At 43.9% G+C, this 19,969-nt stretch overlaps 1 protein-coding gene across 2 annotated transcripts in view; it reads left to right on the forward strand.

Moving 5' to 3' along the window:
* LMTK3 (lemur tyrosine kinase 3) overlaps window positions 1–19,969 on the forward strand; it is a 239,515-nt gene that overhangs the window by 167,852 nt on the left and 51,694 nt on the right. For both annotated transcript variants that reach the window (XM_063942786.1, XM_063942787.1), the window contains exons 10-12: window positions 9,476–9,597; window positions 11,156–11,305; window positions 13,373–16,410. In XM_063942786.1, coding sequence (XP_063798856.1) covers window positions 9,476–9,597; window positions 11,156–11,305; window positions 13,373–16,410 — 3,310 coding nt within the window. The remainder of the gene's footprint in view (window positions 1–9,475; window positions 9,598–11,155; window positions 11,306–13,372; window positions 16,411–19,969) is intronic.

Below are 19,969 nucleotides of genomic sequence, written 5' to 3' on the forward strand. Positions count from 1 at the left end.
ATATCTGTCTTATATTACCACAGCCTCCCACTATATTCAGGAGGCGGACTCTGATACAGTTGTAATGGCGGCCAAGGCGTCTACTACGTCTATCCTGGCTTGCTGAATTCTGTGGTTGAGGTCCTGGAAGGTGAACCTGGATTCCAAAAAGACCTTAAAAAAACATCCTATTTGGGGAGGATCTGAATAAGATTTAACTGACTTGGCGACTGCCAAGACTGCGTTTCTCCTAAGTACTAATCCTTCGGCTCCGAAGGCTAAGAGTACCACTTTTCATTCCTTTCGACCTCCAGGAAAAGCAAAAGGTCAGGCGTACCCTAGACAGGCTCGTGCTTCCAAAACCACTAAGCCCAAATGTAAACAATCTTGGGCCGCCCGTCAGCCTGCTTCCAAACAAGAAAAGCCTACTGCATGACGAGGCGGGCCTCCCACTGGGGGACCCCAGGGTGGGAGGCTGACTTCTGCAGTTCGCCCAGGCCTGGTTAACGACCACTTTGGACGCCTGGGTGCGGGAAGTTGTCTCTCACGGGTTTGCAATCTCTTTCAAGAGACGTCCCCCTCGCCAGTTCTGCACGACGGTTATCCCTTCGGATATGTTAAAAGCGCAAGATCTACACTTGGTTGCACAATCCCTCCTGGACACAGGAGTGGTAGTGTCAGTACCTTTCTCTCAGAGAGGCAGGGGATACTATTCGACCCTGTTTCTAGTTCTGAAACCAAATGTGTCCTTCCAGCCTATACTTAACCTCAAATCATTGAACAAATTTGTGAGAGTATCCAAATTCCGTATGGAAACTCTAAGCTCCATTGTGCTGGCCTTGTAACCCGAAGACTATATGGTGTCCCTGGACATACAGGATGCTTACCTGCACATACCTATTGGCATATCACATCAGCAATATCTGCGGTTTGCTATTGGCAACCAACATTATCAATTCCGGGCCTTGCCTTTTGGATTGACCATGGCCCCTTGGATATTCACCAAGGTCATGGCTGTAATGACAGCCCTTCTCTGCCGTCAGGGAATCAGGATCCTGCAGTATATGGACAACTTGCTGATCCTGGCGAACTCCCAAGAGATTCTCCGCAATCATCTGGAACAGATGGTCCAATTTCTACAAGCCCATGGGTGGCTCATCAACTGTAATATGTCCTCGCTGGTCCCTGCTTGGAGCATGGTGCACCTGGGGACACTGCTGGACACACAGCCAATGATTGTTTTTGTCTCCAGAGAAAGTCCTGAAACTTCAGGACAGGATCAGATATTTCCTCTCTCGCCCAAGAGTGTCGATACACTCGGCGATGCAAGTACTAGGCCTCATGGTGTCCAATTTTGACATGGTAGCGTACGCTCAATTTTATTCCCTCCCTCTGCAGAGGTTAATCCTTTCCAAGTGGGATGGCCTGCCTCATCGGATCAGGTCTTAAATGATCTCCTTGACTCCGGAGGTTCGTCTGTCACTGAGCTGGTGACTACAGGACCAACAGTTGAGCAGGGGCCGTCCCTTCTGGATCTCCAACTGGGTCCTCCTGACAACGGATGCCAGTCTGCGGGGTTGAGGCACGGTGTTGGAGCAACACTCTCTCCAGGGTCGATGGACCAGGGAGGAATCTCTCCTCCCGATAAACATTCTGGAATTGCGGGCAGTGTTCAATGCGTTGACACTGGCCCTGCCTCTGGTACAGAACAGGCCTGTTCACGTACAATCAAACAACGCCACCATGGTGGTGTACATAAATCATCAAGGCGGCACTCGAAGCCACATGGCAATGCTAGAGGTATCAAAAATCCTACGTTGGGTGGAACGCCATCTGCTAGCAATATCGGCAGTGTTCATTCCCGGAGTCCTCAACTGGGAAGTGGATTTCTCAGTCGTCAGGACGTTCATGCCGGGGAGTGGAGTCTTCATCCGGAAGTCTTTCAACTCCTAGTGGACAAGTGGGGCCTACCAGATGTAGACCTGATGACGTCTCGACACAATCACAAGGTTCCGGTCTTTGAATCAAGGACAAGGGATCCTCGAGCAGTGTTCGTGGACGCACTGAATTTCCATGGAACTTTCGGCTGCCATACATGTTCCCTCCAGTGTCACTCCTGCTCAGGGTACTACGGAAGTTCAAGCAAGAAAGAGGAATGCTACTTCTAGTTGCTCCAGCGTGGCCCAGATGGCATTGGTTCTCCCCGTTCAGGGCCCTTGTGTCTATCCAGACCTGACCAGACTGGCTTTAATGGCGTGGCTCTTGAAGCTTCACTCCTGAGGGCCAAAGGATTCTCTGAGGCGGTTATTCAAACTATGTTGAAGGCCCGCAAACCGGCTTCTGCACAGATTTATTACAGGGTCTGGAACTCTTTCTTCACATGGTGTGCTGCTAAGAATTAGGATGCCTATTCGTTCAGAACTTCCAGGCTTTTGGCTTTTCTGCAACGAGGCCTAGATTTAGGCCTTAGTCTGGCCTCCCTCATGGTTCATATATCTGCCTTGTCGGTTTGGTTTTAGAGGAAAATTGCGTCTATACCTGACGTTCATGCTTTCACTCAGTGTGTTTTACGGATTCAGCCTCCCTATGTCCCTCCTGTGGCTCCATGGGATCTGTCTGTGGTCTTAAATGCCCTACAAGAGTCTCCATTTGAACCTCTTGAGTCTGTAGATCTTAAATGTCTTACACTTCAGGACGTGTTTTTACTGGCTATTGCCTCTGCTAGTAGGGTGTCGGACTTAGGCGCTGTGATGTTAGTGTATTAGAATGCTTAATATTTGTAGACACTCCCTTACTAACATGTGTAAGCCTGAATCTTCAGTGATGGTCCCTGGGACCAGGGAGATGCTGGGAAGTGGGTGGTCCAGTGTGCAGTGTGTCTGGAGTTGGTGATGGAATAAACAGCACAGCAGTGAACTCACATGTCTCTGTGTCCTGATGACTGGATTTACAAACATATGAACAAAACATGGTGTCAGAAGAAGTTTAACTTGGACTGCTAGTGCTCTCAGAGTGTGAAAGAATCCTGCAGCAGTCTGTAAGGCTGTGATACTCGGTGTCTGCAAAGCCTGCCGTGTGCTCCTTTCTTCAAACAGTGAGTAACCATGGATAAACTAGCTCCTCCAACTGGCATGCTGATGTCTGGTAACTTGTCTGAAAACTGGAAAAGATTTAAGCAAAGGTTTAATATATATCTTGGTGCATGTGGAGCTGATACAGAGGCTGACAAAACGAAGGCATCCATTTTCCTCCATGTGATAGGAGAGGATGTGCTGGACATTTATAATAGTTTTCAGTTTGATGAGGGCAGAATATGGTGCTATCTTCTATAATGCAAAAGTTTGAAGATTACTTTGTGCCAAGGAAAAATGTGACATATGAAAGATATAAGTTTTTCACATGTGATCAGAAGTCTGTAGATGGATTTGATCAGTATGTTACAGAGCTGCAATCACTCAATAAAACCTGTGAGTTTGGTGATTTAAAGGATTCACTGATTAGAGATCGTATTGTCTGTGGAATACCTGATAATGGACTCAGAGAGAGATTGCTGAGAGAGCAAGACCTAACACTAGATAAGGCAGTGACTATGTGCAGATCTGCAGAAATAACTAGATTTCAAGCCAAAAAGTTACACAAGGAAGTTGATGCTGCTGTCCATGTAGTGCAGAACACAGAGCCAAGCAAACCTCCATTCTCAAGAATGAAGCAGTCTAAGCCACAGTCTAATAAGGAAATGTGTAGTAGATGTGGAAATGCTCACAATCCTAAAATATGCCCTGCTTATGGTAAAACCTGCATGAAATGTGGTAGACTTAATCATTTTGCCAAATGCTGTAAAATGAAAAGGGAAACAACCAATGTGCATGCTGTTAAACAGAGGAATTCTTTGTGGATTGCATTGAACTTTGCAGTGCAGATAAGAAAGAATGGATTGACCCTTTAACTGTGAACGAGATTGTCATTCCCTTTAAGCTTGATACTGGCGCGCAGGTTAATTTAATATCGTTTCAAGACTATAAGACTTTTAGAGTAAAACCTAAAATTCATGCAGCTAAAGTGAAAGTTGCAGGGTACACTGGGGAGGAAATTCCTGTGAAAGGTACATGCTTAGTGACACTGAAATATAAGGGACAACAGTTTAAAACATCTCTACTGATTGTGGATAAAAATGTGCAACCGATTCTAGGATTAAGTTCCTGTGAGAAACTAAGCTTGCTAAAGAAAGTTTTTATGGTGACATCACAAGTAGAAGATGACTGCAAATCGATGTTTACAGAATACAGAGACTTGTTTGAAGGTCTAGGTTGTTTGCCTGGAGAGCATACAATAAATATAGACACACAAGTTTCTTCAGTGATACACCCCTGTAGAAAAGTGCCGTTTGCACTGAGAGAAAAACTGAAACAAGAGTTAAATCGCATGGAAGCCTTGGGTGTGATACAGAAAGTTGATGAGCCTACTGAATGGGTAATCTCCTTCGTAATTGTTGAAAAGAAAAATGGACAACTCAGAATATGTCTAGACCCCAGAGATTTAAACAAAGCTATTAAACGAGAACATTTCAAACTACCAACCAGAGATGAAATCATGTCGCAATTTGCGGGAGCAAAATGGTTCAGTAAATTGGACGCATCTTCAGGATTCTGGCAAATGAAGCTAGATGAGGCCAGCTCAAAGCTTTGTACATTTAATACACCAGAAGGTCGATACAGATTTCTTCGACTACCATATGGAATATTGTCTGCTCCAGAAGTATATCACAAAAAGATACACATGATTTTTGAACATATTCCAGGTGTTGAAACAATGATGGATGACATTATTGTCTGGGGATCTACAAAGGAAGAACATGATTCTAGATTGAGACAAGTAATGGAACTTGTCAAGAAAGTGAATCTAAAGCTAAACAAGGGCAAATGTGAATTTGGCGTGAATACACTTACCTTAATGGGCGACGTGGTCTCGGATCAAGGTGTAAAACCAGACCCAAGGAAAATATTAGCCATAGTGAACATGGAACGTGCTAACAACAAAGACGACGTTAGAAGATTCCTAGGAATGATTACTTACTTAGGAAAGTTTATTTCTCAACTCTCTGAACGAACAGCCTCTCTTAGATGGTTGTTGGACAAAGATAACGAGTGGATGTGGTCACATGAACAAGAAGATAGTTGGCAAAACGTGAAACAGATCATTACAGAGCAACCAGTGCTAAAATTCGTTGATCCTGCGAAAAGAATAAGAATTTCAGCAGATGCTTCACAATTTGGCCTAGGCTCAGTGCTGTTACAAGAACATGAGGATACATAGCAACCAGTAATCTATGCATCAAGAGCACTGACAAGTGCTGAAACAAGGTATGCTCAGATAGAAAAAGAACTTCTAGCGATCACATATGCATGTGAGCGATTTCATCAGTTTGTGTATGGTCAAACATTTACAGTGGAAACTGACCACAAGCCATTGGTAGCTATCATGACTAAATCATTACATGACTGCCCCATGAGAATTCAACGAATGCTTATCAGACTACAGAAATATGATGTACACTTGCTGTACTGTCCCGGCAAATACATGTACATTGCTGATACACTTTCTCGTGCTGTGGACTAAAGTGAAGGTTCCAAAAGTCTGATGGATGAAGAGATAGTAGCCTATGTTAATTTGATCGTAGCTTCTCTACCAGTGTCTCTTGCAAGACAAGAACAGATGAGGAAAGAAACTGAGACAGATGACACAATGAAAGTGTTGAAAGATATCATTCTGAAAGGTTGGCCAGCAGAAAAACATGCGTGCCCGCTGTCTATCCATGATTATTGGATGTTCCGCAGTGACCTTACAGTTGTCGATGGTATTATTTACAAAGGCAATAGGTTTGTCATACCTGCACGACTAAGAAAAACTATGCTGTGCAAGATACATGAAGGCCACTTAGGAGAAGAAAAATGTAAGCGGAGAGCGCGTGAAGTTATGTATTGGCCAAGAATGAACCAAGACATAGCACAGACTACAGCTACATGTGAATTATGTCTTACGTATAGACCGAAACAACAAGTCGAGCCACTGAGTCCTCACGCAGTGCCAGAGAGACCGTACCAGAAAGTTGGCGCAGATTTGTTTGATTGTAATGGGAAAACATACATTGTCGTGACTGATTATTACTCTAACTACCCTGAGGTGAAGACACCACATACAACTACTAGTATAGCCGTAATCAATTGCATGAAGTCAATCTTTGCAAGGCATGGTGTTCCTATGGAAGTGTTCACTGACAATGGTCCTCAGTTTTCCAGTGCTGAATTTAGACAATTTGCAGATGCTTGGGAATTTGTCCATACTACGTCAAGTCCCCACTATCCACGCTCAAATGGGTTGGTGGAAAGTTCAGTATAAACTGTAAAGAGTCTCATGAAGGTAAAGAAGATTTCTACAAAAGTCTTTTAATCTACCACAGTACACCTTTACAGAATGGACTTTCTCCTGCACAAATGCTGATGGGAAGGAGGATTAGAGCAAATCTCCCGATACATGATGAACTGCTTAATACACATAACTCAGCGTTGGTCAGACTGAGTAAGGAACGTCAACAGGCAAAACAGAAACTGTTCCATGACAGGCGTGCAAAAAGCTTATCTGATCTAAAATCGGGTGACCAAGTCCGTCTCAGAGATCACGAGAAAGGTATTTGGGGGCAGAAAGGTATTGTGCAAGCACAAGTAGCACCAAGATCTTATACTATACGTACAGAGCGTGGAGCGGAAGTAAGAAGAAATCGGGTGGATTTAAGATCTCAACCTAACCATAATGAAGACAACATGACTGAAGAATACCCTTCATCTGACATGTATGATGATCCTGATAATGGTGAACAAACCACGATTCTAGAAAGGTCCAACATGGTCGATGAAACACAGACTGTGTATGAAAGACCTAAAAGGGAAATACGCAGACCTGAGAGACTAATTGAAACGTGTTAGATGATGTTCTTAATATGACGTTGTTAATTGTTGCATTGAAGCGTATAGGGCTTATCTTTAAAGAAAAGAGGATGTGATGTTAGTGTATTAGAATGCTTAATATTTGTAGACACTCCCTTACTAACATGTGTAAGCCTGAATCTTCAGTGATGGTCCCTGGGACCAGGGGGATGCTGGGAAGTGGGTGGTCCAGTGTGCAGTGTGTCTGGAGTTGGTGATGGAATAAACAGCACAGCAGTGAACTCACATGTCTCTGTGTCCTGATGACTGGATTTACAAACATATGAACAAAACAGGCGCTTTGTCCTGTCGTCCATCCTTTCTGATTTTCACCTTGACCAGGAAGTTCTTCGAACTCGCCCTGGTTATCTACCTAAGGTGGTATCATCTTTTCATCTTAACCAAGAGATTGTGGTTCCGGCCTTTATCTCTTCTGGTTTGTCCTCCAAAAAGCGGTCTTTGGATGTGGTTTGGGCTCTCCGTATTTACGTAGAGAGGACTGCCTCCCTCAGGAGGTCAGATACCATTTTTGACTTTTTGGTTTTCACAAACGTGACTGGCCTGCGAATAAGCAAACTTTGGCACAGATGGATTAGAATGGTGATTGCACAAGCCTATGCACAGGCTCCTGCTGCTATTAAAGCCCATTCTACTCGGTCTGTTGGACCTTCTTGGGTGGCCTGCTGAGGCGCATCCGCTGAACAATTGTGCAAGGCGGCTACGTGGTCCTCAGTGAACACGTTCATCAGATTCTATGCCTCTGATACTTTTGCCTCCCAGGATGCTTTCTTTGGACGCCGGGTTCTTGTGTCCGCTACGGTGCATCCCCTCCCATGAGGAACTGCTTTAGGACATCCCCGGTGTATTCCCTGTGGAATTCCAGTGTTCCCCGCTGCAGAAAAGGAGATTCATGGTAAGTCTTACCATGGTTGAATCTCTTTCTGCGAGGAATACTGGATACCACAGGGCGCCCGCCCTGACGCACTTAGCTTCTTTGGGTTTGTATGGCATTAGCCGCTAGTCTCTTCTCCTGTCGGGAGAATGTGGTTCTATGTGACTAACATCTACCGTCTCTTTTAACTGCTACTGCATTGGACTGGTTAACGAAACTGAGCTCCAGTGCCTGGAGGCGGGGTTATAGAGGAGGTAGTGCAATGCATCCTGAGAACAGTCAAAGCTTTAGCCTGTTGGTGCCTCAGATCACGATCCAACTCTACACCCCCGATGTATTCCCTGTGGAATCCAGTGTACCTCGCAGAAAGAGATTTAACCATGGTAAGTCTATCATAAATCTACTTGTTCTAGAACCCTATAGGAAAAAGAGTAGAAAATACAAAGTTAAAAAGAACATTACCTCTACATCAAATCCTCTGTTATGCTAGGCCGAAACTTGGATTTTTGTCACCCTGGGCAAGGCAGCAAATTGCCCCCCCCCCCCCCCCACACACACACACACTTATCACACTACAAAAAATTCATATTATCAAATATTTAGAAAAAGCTGATACTATTAGACGATATTGCCCCCGTGTACCCCAAATGCCCTAAGCATCTGTGACATGGCCCCCAGCAGCATGTTCCCCACTTGCCCCCTGTGTGCCCCAAATACCCTTAACTGCTGTCACATGGCCCTCCCAGCAGCGTGTTCAACTACATGCCCCCTGTGTGTCCCCATACATTGCACTACATCACTGCACTACATCATTATACTACATCACTACACTACATGCCCCTATATGCTGCCCTACACCACTAAACATCCCCCTATATGCTATACTACATCAGTACACTACATCCCCCTATACACTGCACTACATTACTAAATTATATTCCCCTATACCCTGCCCTAAATTACTATACTTCATGTTCCCATACACTGCAAAACATACCCTATATTCTGCACTACACTACATCTCCCACTCCCCATAATAACATTAGAACATCTTAGTGCCTTCTTCCACATGAGCTTACCATCTCTCAGTCACAGTTCCTCTGTTCTATGAAGCTCCAGACAGATTTCAATGAGGGTGGCATGGAATGGACTCAGTGGAGGGAGGGAAGCGGGCCTGGTTCAAAGCAGCAGCAGCATATGGGTGGCTGGTCCTGGAGCAGGGACCAGTCACCACACATAACAGATCCCTTGCAGAGGATGAAGGCGCAAACTTCACATTTTCCCGTCTGGGAGAGTTTCCAGAGGGGCAATGCACATAATTTCTAAAAGGGGGTGAGCAGGTGCTTCTCATCATTAGCTGCACAATGCCAAGAGTTCTGGGTCTGTGAAGAGGGGATGTGGCCACGATGACACAATTCCCTAAGAATCAAGTTGCCCTACCATGTCCTGCTCACTAAGTAGTGGGTGGAATGCGAGATGGGTGACCTACTCTTACGGGAGTCTGTGGGATGTACCAAATTCAGGAGTCCCCATGGATGTTCCAGGAGAGTAGGCAAGTATGATTTTAATTTTTAATGATTCTGTGACTTTTATATAGCAAAACTGATTTTATTTGTATCTGCAGGATGACTACTATATCACTCCAGACCGTCTTTGGATCCCATTGCGCTGGGTCGCACCAGAACTTTTAGATGAAGTTCATGGAAATTTAGTTGTGGTAGACCAAAGCAAGGAAAGCAACGTCTGGTGGGTCTCCTGGTTCTCTTCCATTATCTTTATTTGTACATGATTTTGATATTTTGTATTTCTCTTTAGGTAACTGATCTATTTAACACTGACAGTATGTATGCAGATGTAGTGAAATATTTAAAGCACAGCACATCAAAACGTGCACATTTGTTATTTTCCAACGTGCTGGCTGCCCCAGATCTGTCCTGATTTCAGCTGGAGGAAAGGCACACTAGAGGAAAACTAAGCATGCCTTGTATTTAAACACACAAAGTCACTTTAACATTTATTTTAATGAATAATATTTTTCATGCATCGAGTTTCTTGTTTATAAAACCATGCTCGCTAACTACCAGATATATTATCTGCAATGTACATTAATATGTATAAATTCCATTCCATGGATGAATTGCTGCGCCCTTATCTTTTCTAGTGGCAAGCAGACATAGCCATTGTTTATATTTACTTATAGGGTAAAATAACTTTAGTATTCTAAATGGCTCTTAAGCTAGGTACATAGCTACACAATCATTTGCCCGTTCTCCCAATATCGGGTGAATGGCCATTGATTGTATAGGTGTGTAGGAAGCACTGATGCAAGAATGTTAGCCGATACACGGCTTATAACCCTCCTGCAGTGCTCCTGCAGTGCAGTGCTGCACATACGACCTCCCGATCCCCAAAGTGGAGCCACAACCCCCCCCCCCCACACACACACACACACACACACACACGGCTGCCACCGCCTCACAACAGGAGGATACACGTAGATATATGTACCCATTTTTTTTAAATGTCTTACTTAACCTTCTTTTAGAAATATCGTTTTACATATCCCATACCCATTACACGTTATTGTGACTCATCATTATACGTCTTTGTTTTTCATATAAAACATTAATAAGCATGTTTTTGAAGAAAAGCTAATTCAGTTATATGTCAACTTCCTTCTAAGTCCCCCTTGCTACATTCAGTACTTGCCAGGGGCTTGATGACACAAATCATGCACAATTGCACAGTGGGGGGTGAACTTCAATGACGAATTCTGCTTCACCACTCCTCCCTCGCTTCGCACCTCTGTGTCCCTTCTGGGACTCCCATAGAGGACTATTTCAATGTAAGCAAGTATGCCTTGCCAATTCTGGCCAGTGTTTTTAAAGCTGGGTCACTGTATTATAATATTCGTCATTGTTCAATAATAAAAACCATTTTTCTTCAACTGCAAATGTTTGCTTGCTTGTTAATTAAAGCTTTGAAAACACCAGAATACATCCGCTATCTTTCATTTATACAGAGAACAGAATATTGTGGTACAGGAGATGTCAGGACACCATATTGTATTATAGTACAAAACGAAAACTACTGTACAAAAAGAGATAAGCACATTATATTTATATTTTCAAAAAAAAGACCAAAACTATTTTTCTTCTGGTTAAACTGGGGTATGCATCCTTGTTGTAACATAATAGTGAATTTATTAAACCTAAACTTAGCTCTTTTTATATTGTGTTTAGGGATTATTGTTGCGTTCAGTTCTCAATTTCATTGTAATGGAAACCTATGTCGATCTACACAGGTCCCTAGGAGTTACAATATGGGAACTCTATGAATTTGGAAGTCAGCCATATCGCCACCTATCAGATGAGGAGGTCCTAGCCTTCGTGATTAAGGAACAGCAAATGAAACTGGCAAAACCTCGACTCAAACTACCCCACTCGGATTACTGGTGAGATTACCACTCAGACAACCCAAAGTGTATGCAGTAATGAGCAGTGTCATCCCAATTACTTCAATAAATATTATGTCTTTAAATTCACTACAGGATTTAATGACTTTCCTTGAAAAACCTTGAAAAAAAATTGTTGAATTTTCTGTGATCTAATAGGCCCTACACATTAGGCGATATAACTGAACAATATGAACGTTCGCGTTCATTATTGAACGCAAACTCGCATATCGTTCAGTGTGTATGCACCAACGATGAACGATGCGCGGCCCCGCGCTCGTTCATCGTTGGTGCCGGGTCGCTTAGGCATGCAGGCCAATATGGACAATCTTGTGCATATTAGCATGCACTGCTATGGAGCTGGGTCACAGGGGGAGTGAAGAAACTTCACTCCGCCCGTCACTCCTCCCACACTGCCGGGTCGCCCGCCATCCGTATCTGCTGTCTGGCACCTCGGCGGCACATTGCCGTGTGTGTAGGACCCTTAAGTTAGATACAAGGTGGGACAGGGAAAAGGGTATTTATTAACTCAGTAATTAAATAAAACATTTTTTGGACAAATTACAAATATGCCATCTTAAAAGACATAGCATACTATTGATTTATTGAATATCACATGCTCGAGGTGACCTCCACCTCTGGCAGACATTTCTGGAATATTCCAGGAAAGTTTCCCATAAAGTGGAATAGCACCTCCTAAGAAATGACAGCAATTTCTTGACAAATTCTTTTTTTCAGCTCTTCAATATTGTGGGTGCCATGAGAGTACACCTTGCTTTTTAAGTGCCCCCATAAAAATCTCAAATCCAGAGAGGCCTGTTGATCTTGGAGGCCAAGTAATTTTCACAGGAATGGGGTGTGGTCTCACAACCCAGCCCCTCGTTTTCATCGCTCCAGGGGTCCCGGAAACTGCCTGTCTGCAGAGTCAGCTTCCAGCCAATTGCTGCACTTAGTGGTACAGTACAACACCCGGCTCCTGTCACTGAACAGGAGTCAGCATTCTGGTATCGCCATTCGGCGGTGACACCTGGGTGCAGCCCACACCCCCTGGTGATGCCACTGCTAAATGGCATGATGTGGACAAGAGGATGTCAGGTAATATAATCCACCACCATACCCCTACCCAGAACTTCCTGAGTTTTGTGGTGGCAACGCAGTCCTTCTGTTTTATTGTTGGTTTGTTTGCCTTCTGTTTTCCTTCGGTTTAACACAGGTATAACACTGCCATTGATTTTAGCTGCCACTTTATAACTAGCCACTTCATATACTGAGCACTGCAGCGTCCTAAAGGACTGGCGTCCTGACCTACACTGAATAAATAAGTCTACAAACACATGTTCATCCTGATTACAACCCCCTCCCCCACACAGCAACCCCCCACCTTCAGTAAAAGGTGTTAATCAAATCTAACAAATGTAAGGTCAGTAAACCACACTCTATCACTATCCACTTAGAACAGCTTTCTAAAGTTTTAACCATGCAATGCAAGCTGAAATAGTCTGCAATATTGTTTACCTAGTAATACTTCAGTAAAGACAGCTGAAATAGTCTGCAATATTGTTTACCTAGTAATACTGGGTAGTTTGGCATTACCAGGCACCCTTCACCTACAAGCACTGACACCCCTTACTCGGTAGTCTTTGGCGCCATGACCTCTGCCTTTTTGCATCAACAAGCTGGACTTAAGTTATGTCATACAAGTGCTCCATTATGATGAGTCTACAAAATATTTTATATTAATATGTACTGTAGCTTTACTTTTCAAATATATACAATTTAAAAAGACTGTAGACCAAGAAATAATTATGAATTTAAACTTTTTTTCATAATTTGTTCCATTGGAGATTATTAAAAGATATTAACTTGGCAGCATAAGCACTTTTTTTGCTCCCACTCATTTTGTTAAATGCAAATATGGTAGCTATGCAGACTAACACATTTTGTAATGTTTATAGAAAAATAAAATTAGACTAAAGCCTACTAATATATTAAACTTATGTTGTTTTTTACAAAAAATATGTATATTTCTTTTTATAATATTGCAGTATATTTCCATTATCTTTTTAGGTATGAGGTGATGCAGTCGTGTTGGTTGTCTGTTGAACAAAGACCTACAGTAGAAGAGCTTCACCTACAGCTCACTTATTTGTTAAATGAGTGCACCAACCAGACAGAGGAAAGCTTTGAGTGGCGCTGGAATTCCCTTAAGCCCAGCAAATCGTTGTTGGGTCCTCTGAGACACTCTGATGAGATTTCTGCATTCCCACTGCTAGATAATTTTAGTGGTGGAGATGGATTTCATGCAGACATGGACGACATATTGACTGTAACAGAGAGTAGTCGCGGTCTCAATTTTGAGTACATGTGGGAGAAAGCCAGGCTGGGACGTTGGAAGTCTACATCACAATGTCAAGATTACCCACCAAATAATGGAACATTGACTGTGCCTGCAAATCCTTTCTATGATGCTAGTCATCAACATTCACGTCAGACTTTGGAGACCCCAAGCGTAGTTCCAGTTATCAGTGCCCGTAGTCCTTCTGTAAGCAGTGAATATTATATTCGACTAGAGGAGCATACAGAGAGGGGCAGTGGTGTGGACTGTACTGTTTGTGCTCCTAGTCCAATCTATGAAAGAAAATATGACATGCAGGAGCAACGATCACTCCATCAACGTTTGTCCCTTGGAAGCCCGTCTTCCCCTCTTGAACCACTTTTTCCCTCTGACTGGGATCCACTTGAGAGTGGTAGAACCAGTCCAGATGATCCTCCCGCTCATCTAATTTTACATGAAGTTCCTAAACTTATAGATAGATGGACCCCTAGTAACAATAATCCTTTTATTACTGTAGGAAGAGAATTGCCACGTTATGTAAACCCTTTCCGTGGACCAGCGGAGAGAGACTTATCAAGACAGGTACAGGAGACTTCTTTAATGGAGCCCCCCTTACCTGATGTGTTTTCTTCTGATTCAATATTGAATGTTTATAGAGATATAGAAGATCATAGAAGTAGTTGGGATTCAGATACGCTTGAAGAGAGGGGAGCTGGAGAGACTCTTGCTGGAGATCCTGAGTCTTTGGCAGAATTTTTAGATGACCGAGCTTCACCTTGGGATTGTGAACCTTCACTAATGGAAGATCAGAGCACTGAAAGCAGTAGCAGCAGTACAGACAACAGCAATCATCGTAACATGCCCTCCTGCCCTCTTTGTAGTAGAGGGGTGATGGGTAGCCTGCAAAGATGCTCTTGTGCTATGTTACGTGGAGATGTTGTAATTGATTGGACCACACATGTTGCCATGCATCAGGACCATTATGGCCTGGATGATGATTCCTCTTTAAAAGTTGAACAAGGCTCGTTATCAGAGTGCTCCATACCAGCAAGAACTTTTGGTGACGGAGATCTCTATGCTGGACCTTTTGGGGACAGTCTATGTGCAGCAGAACACCAGGAATTTTATGACCCTTTAATGGGAGCAGCTGTGAAAAGTTATGACATTCAAGACTATTGTAACCGTACTCAAGTAAAAGCCTATGAATCCTTGCAAAAGAGTATTTCCAACCATCCGCCTTCCCCATTCATAGGAATTTCTAATTCAATGGCCAATTGCAGTGTAATTGTCCCAATTGAAATCCCACCTCTTTCTACATTAGCAGAAAGCATAGAAGAGGAAACAATAGAGATAGCTCCAGATGTTGTAAATAGGTTTCCACTGAACCATAATATTTTGCACACTGAAAAGACACCACATACTTCTAGGGCAACGTCGGACTCTGTTGATTCATTAGACATTCCTTCCAACACCAGTTCATCAGATATATGTAGCCCGGCTTCTCATTTTTCATCCCCTGGACAGAAGTTTGGAGACAGTGGATATGAAACAGAAAACACATTTTCCCCAGAGTTCATCTATAAAGAAGTAAAAGATGAAGCGGGTTTTAAAGATTTGAAGTTACCTTTAACTCCAATATCAGAGTCAACCAGCGACTTGACGCTAACAGAAGACCTGTCTGAGCAACAGGCTACCCCAATGGAAGAAGACAACTCACTTAGAACATTAACTCTTGGAACACCTCATCGGGATTCTGCATATTTCTCTGACTATGACAATGAACCAGAGAAGCATGGTAGAGCATCTCGACAAAAACTTGATAGTGACAATGTCAATGGAGTGTGCACTGAAGAAATATCAGTTATAATATCAACAGAGGATGAATTTCAAAATCATCAAGATGAAAACCCAAAAGAAAAGGTCAATCATGAGAATGTAAATGTTGAGGAGATGCATGAAGAGTTATTTGTAAAGTCAGTGGATATAGAACAAATCTATCATAAAACTGAGTCTCTTCAAGATAAAGTCACAGATTGTGGAGATGGAACTTTGAGCTGCAATGGTGGGATAAATTTAACACCAGATGAAGACTTTTGTCATCCAGTTTCTGAAATAAAAACTACAGACCTGCAGGACAAATATGATGCATCTCATTTGATTACAGACCTGAAGGATTCAAATGAGAACATACTAAAGAGACAACCTGAAAGTGGTTTTGTTGTGCAGGTTTGCAAAGAGCAGCTCCTTGTCTCCTTGAGAGAAAATGTAACTAGGAATGTACTGTCTACCTTTGAGTCGGGGACTGTAAATTCATGTGTCTTAAAAGACCAAGCTGTTTTGAAGTTGTGGTCTATGGAACCTAAAATAAATCCAATTATTGAAAACACAATAAATAGTGAAGCTTTGTGCAAACAGTCCTCCGACAATCCTGAATTTGGTGGGATTAAATCTCCTGCAGGTGATCTAACCAAGGACATGATTGTAGTTGGAGATTGCAAGGTTACAGAACCAAATGTGAACAATGGAGGAAATGAAAACAATGGTCAGGAGACGCATACAAGAGAAGATGTGTTGGGGGAAGGAAAAGATGACTGCAAACCTGACACAAGTGACAACACTAGTATATTGTCTTCGGAGCAGACCCCTGAAAACTGTGTAAAGATGCAAGAAGATAATATTGATATGCAAACAAAGGAACAAGCGCGAGAACAATCCAAACTCTTTCTAGATTTTGGGTCTACAGCAAATTCTGGAAGTGAAGCTATAAAAGGTAAAAGAAAATGTCATTTCTTATACCGTAAAATATGTAAAATATTTAAAATACACATGGCTTGAATAAACAGATACAGTGCATCTGGAAAGTATTCACAGCGCTTCACTTTTTCCACTTTTTGTTATGTTACAGCCTTATTCCAAAATGGAATAAATTTATTTTTTCCCTCAAAATTCTTCACACAATTCCCCATAATGACAAAGTGAATAAAGTTTTTTTGAGATTTTTGCAAATTTATTAAAAATAAAAAACTAAGAAATCACAGGTACATAAGTATTCACAGCCTTTGCTCAATACTTTGTTGATGCACCTTTGGTAGCAATTACAGCCTCAAGTATTTTTGAATATTTTGCCACAAGCTTGGCACACCTATCTTTGGGCAGTTATGCCCATTCCTCTTTGCAGCACCTCTCAAGCTCCATCAGGTTGTATGGGAAGCGTCAGTGCACAGCCATTTTCAGATCTCTCCAGAGATGTTCAATCGGATTCAAGTCTGGGCTCTGGCTGCGCCACTCAAGAACATTTACAGAGTTGTCCTGAAGCCACTCCTTTAATATCTTGGCTGTGTGCTTACTTAGGGTCGTTGTCCTGCTGAAAGATGAACCGTCGCACCAGGATGTCTCTGTACATTGCTGCATTAATCTTTCCCTCTTTACTGACTAGTCTCCCAGTTCCTGCCACTGAAAAACAGCCCCACGGCATGATGCTGCCACCACCATGCTTCACTGTAGGGGTGGTATTGGCCTGGTGATGAGCGGTGCCTGGTTTCCTCCAAACATGACACCTGGCAACAGGGCTGTTTCTAGCCAATTTGGCTCCCAGTGCGAGATTTCAAAATGCGCCCCCCTCCCCCCTTCCCATTACTATAAATAAAAATTGTGTGCCCCCTCCCCAAATAGCTGTAAAAAGAATAAGCATGCGCGCGCGCGGAGTTTCGCGGAATGACGCGTTTGCGTCGTGACGTCACGACGCAAACGCGTCATTGCGCGAAACTCCGCCCCCCAAGCAGGAGCGCTCGGTAAGAGGGAGGAGAGGAGATAAGGACATACAAAGTGCACGGCAGGCAGGTGTCCCCATTTTACACAGCGTGGCAGGCAGGTATCCCCATTTTACAAAGTGCGGTAGGCAGGTGTCCCCATTTTACACAGTACGGCAGGCAGGTGTCCCCATTTTACAAAGTGCGGCAGGCAGGTATCCCCATTTTACAAAGTGCGGCAGGCAGGTGTCAAGTGGGGGGGGGGAATGAAGGGAGGAGGAGAGAGAGATAGAGATACTACATACATCTTCCCGCTCTTCGGGTCGGCCGCCTCACGTCCCTCGCGCCGGCCGCCTCCTCCTTCCAGGCTTATCTCCTCTCCTCCCTCTTCTCGAGCACTCCTGCTTGGGGGGCGGAGTTTCGCGGAATGACGCGTTTGCGTCGTGACGTCACGACGCAAACGCGTCATTGCGCGAAACTCCGCCCCCCAAGCAGGAGCGCTCGGTAAGAGGGAAGAGAGGAGATAAGGACATACAAAGTGCCGCGGCGGGCGCCCCGTGCGGTTGCACGGCTCGCCCGCTGCTAGAAACGGCACTGCCTGGCATTCACGCCAAAGAGTTCAATCTTTGTCTCCTCAGACCAGAGAATTTTGTTTCAAATGGTCTGAGAGTCCTTCAGGTGCATTTTGGCAAACTTCAGGTGGGCTGCCTTGTGCTTTTTTTACTAAGGAGTGGCTTCCGTCTGGCCACTCTACCATACAGGCCTAATTTATGGATTGCTGCAGAGGTGGTTGTCCTTCTGGAAGCTTCTCCTCTCTCCACAGAGGAATGCTGTAGCTCTGACAGAGTGACCATCGGGTTCTTGGTCACTTCCCTGACTAGGGCCCTTCTCCCCCGATCGCTGAGTTTAGACGGCCGGCCAGCTCTTGGAAGAGTCCTGTGGTTCCGAACTCCATTTACGGATGATGGAGGCCACTATGCTCATTGGGAACTTCAAAGCAGCAGATATTTTTCTGTACCCTTCCCCAGATTTGTGCCTTGAGACAATCCTGTCTCGGAAATCTACAGACAATTCCTTTGACTTCATGCTTGGTTTGTGCTCAGACATACACTGTCAAGTGTGGGACCTTATATAGACAGGTGTGTGCCTTTCCAAATCATGTCTAATCAACTGAATTTACCACAGGTGGACTCCATTAAAGCAGTAGGAACATCTCAAGGATGATCAGTGGAAACAGGATGCACCTGAGCTCAATTCTGAGCTTAATGGCAAAGGCTGTGAATCTCCCCAAAACTTTTTTCACGTTGTCATTATGGGGTATTTTGTGTAGAATTTGGAGGCAAAAAATGAATTTTATTTTATTTTGGAATAAGGCTGTAACATAACAAAATGTGGAAAAGGTGAAGCGCTGTGAATACTTTCCAGATGCACTGTATATTGATCTCTATCTTATTATAATATCTATTATATATAGATAATAGTTAAACCTAAAATTTAAGGTGACACATAAAAGAGCTACTTATTCCATTCACAAACATCTAAAAGTTCAGGAGCATATAAGAAGAGAAAATATTTTAGATACAGTGCTGATAGTGAGGGCAGATGTTTTCCCACCCAGAGAAGTCTGCCTGTCAGTGATCCCATTGAAAGACACTGGGGGTCATTCCGAGTTGATCGCTCGCTAGCAACTTTTTGCAGTGCTGCGATCAGGTTAAAAGTCGGCAAAACTGCGCATGCGTATGCACCGCAATGCGCAGGCGCATCGTATGGGTACACAGAGGATCGATGCTGGGCGATGGATTTAACGAAGAATCCATTCACACAGCCGATTGCAAGGTGATTGACAGAAAGAGGGCGTTTATGGGTGTCAACTGACTGTTTTTCTGGGAGTGTTTGGAAAAACGCAGGCGTGCCCAAGTGTTTGCAGGGCGGATGTGACATCAATTTTGGGACCAAAAAGTCTGAAGTGATCGCAGCGGCTGAGTAAGTCCAGAGCTACTCAGAAACTGCAACAAACTTTTTTGTGCCGTCTGCTGCAAAAGCGTTCGCACACTTGCAAAGCGAAAATACACCCCCCATAGTTGGCGACTATCTGATCGCAGCACAGCAATAAGTTGCTAGCGAGCGATCAACTAGGAATGACCCCCACTGAAAGCACTGATAGGAGATCTAATTGAGGCTCAATACTACTGCAGGTGATATAGCCAAGCATTTGGGCATGAGCATTAGAAGTATTGGGCCCCCCCCCTTACATGTGGATCTCAAGGCCCACCTCTCAGCGCCCCTGTAGGCAGCCACTTATAGATATCTACTACATAAAAGTGGCTTGCACTCAACAGTACAGCCGGGATGCGTTTCATTTGCCGGCTGTTGGAATCCCGGCGGTCAGGATACCGACACCAGCCAGAATCCTGGCACAACAGGACTATTCCCACTTGTGGGTGTCCATGACACCCATAGAGTGGGAATATGTCCTGTGGCGAGCCACTGAGCCCGCAAGGGGACTCTGCACTTGCCCCACTGCCGGCATTCTGGCAGGCGGTATCCTGCTGTCTGTATATTCACAGCTGGTATCCCGTC

The sequence above is a fragment of the Pseudophryne corroboree genome, chromosome 10, assembly GCF_028390025.1.
Source record: "Pseudophryne corroboree isolate aPseCor3 chromosome 10, aPseCor3.hap2, whole genome shotgun sequence".
NCBI lineage: Eukaryota > Metazoa > Chordata > Amphibia > Anura > Myobatrachidae > Pseudophryne > Pseudophryne corroboree.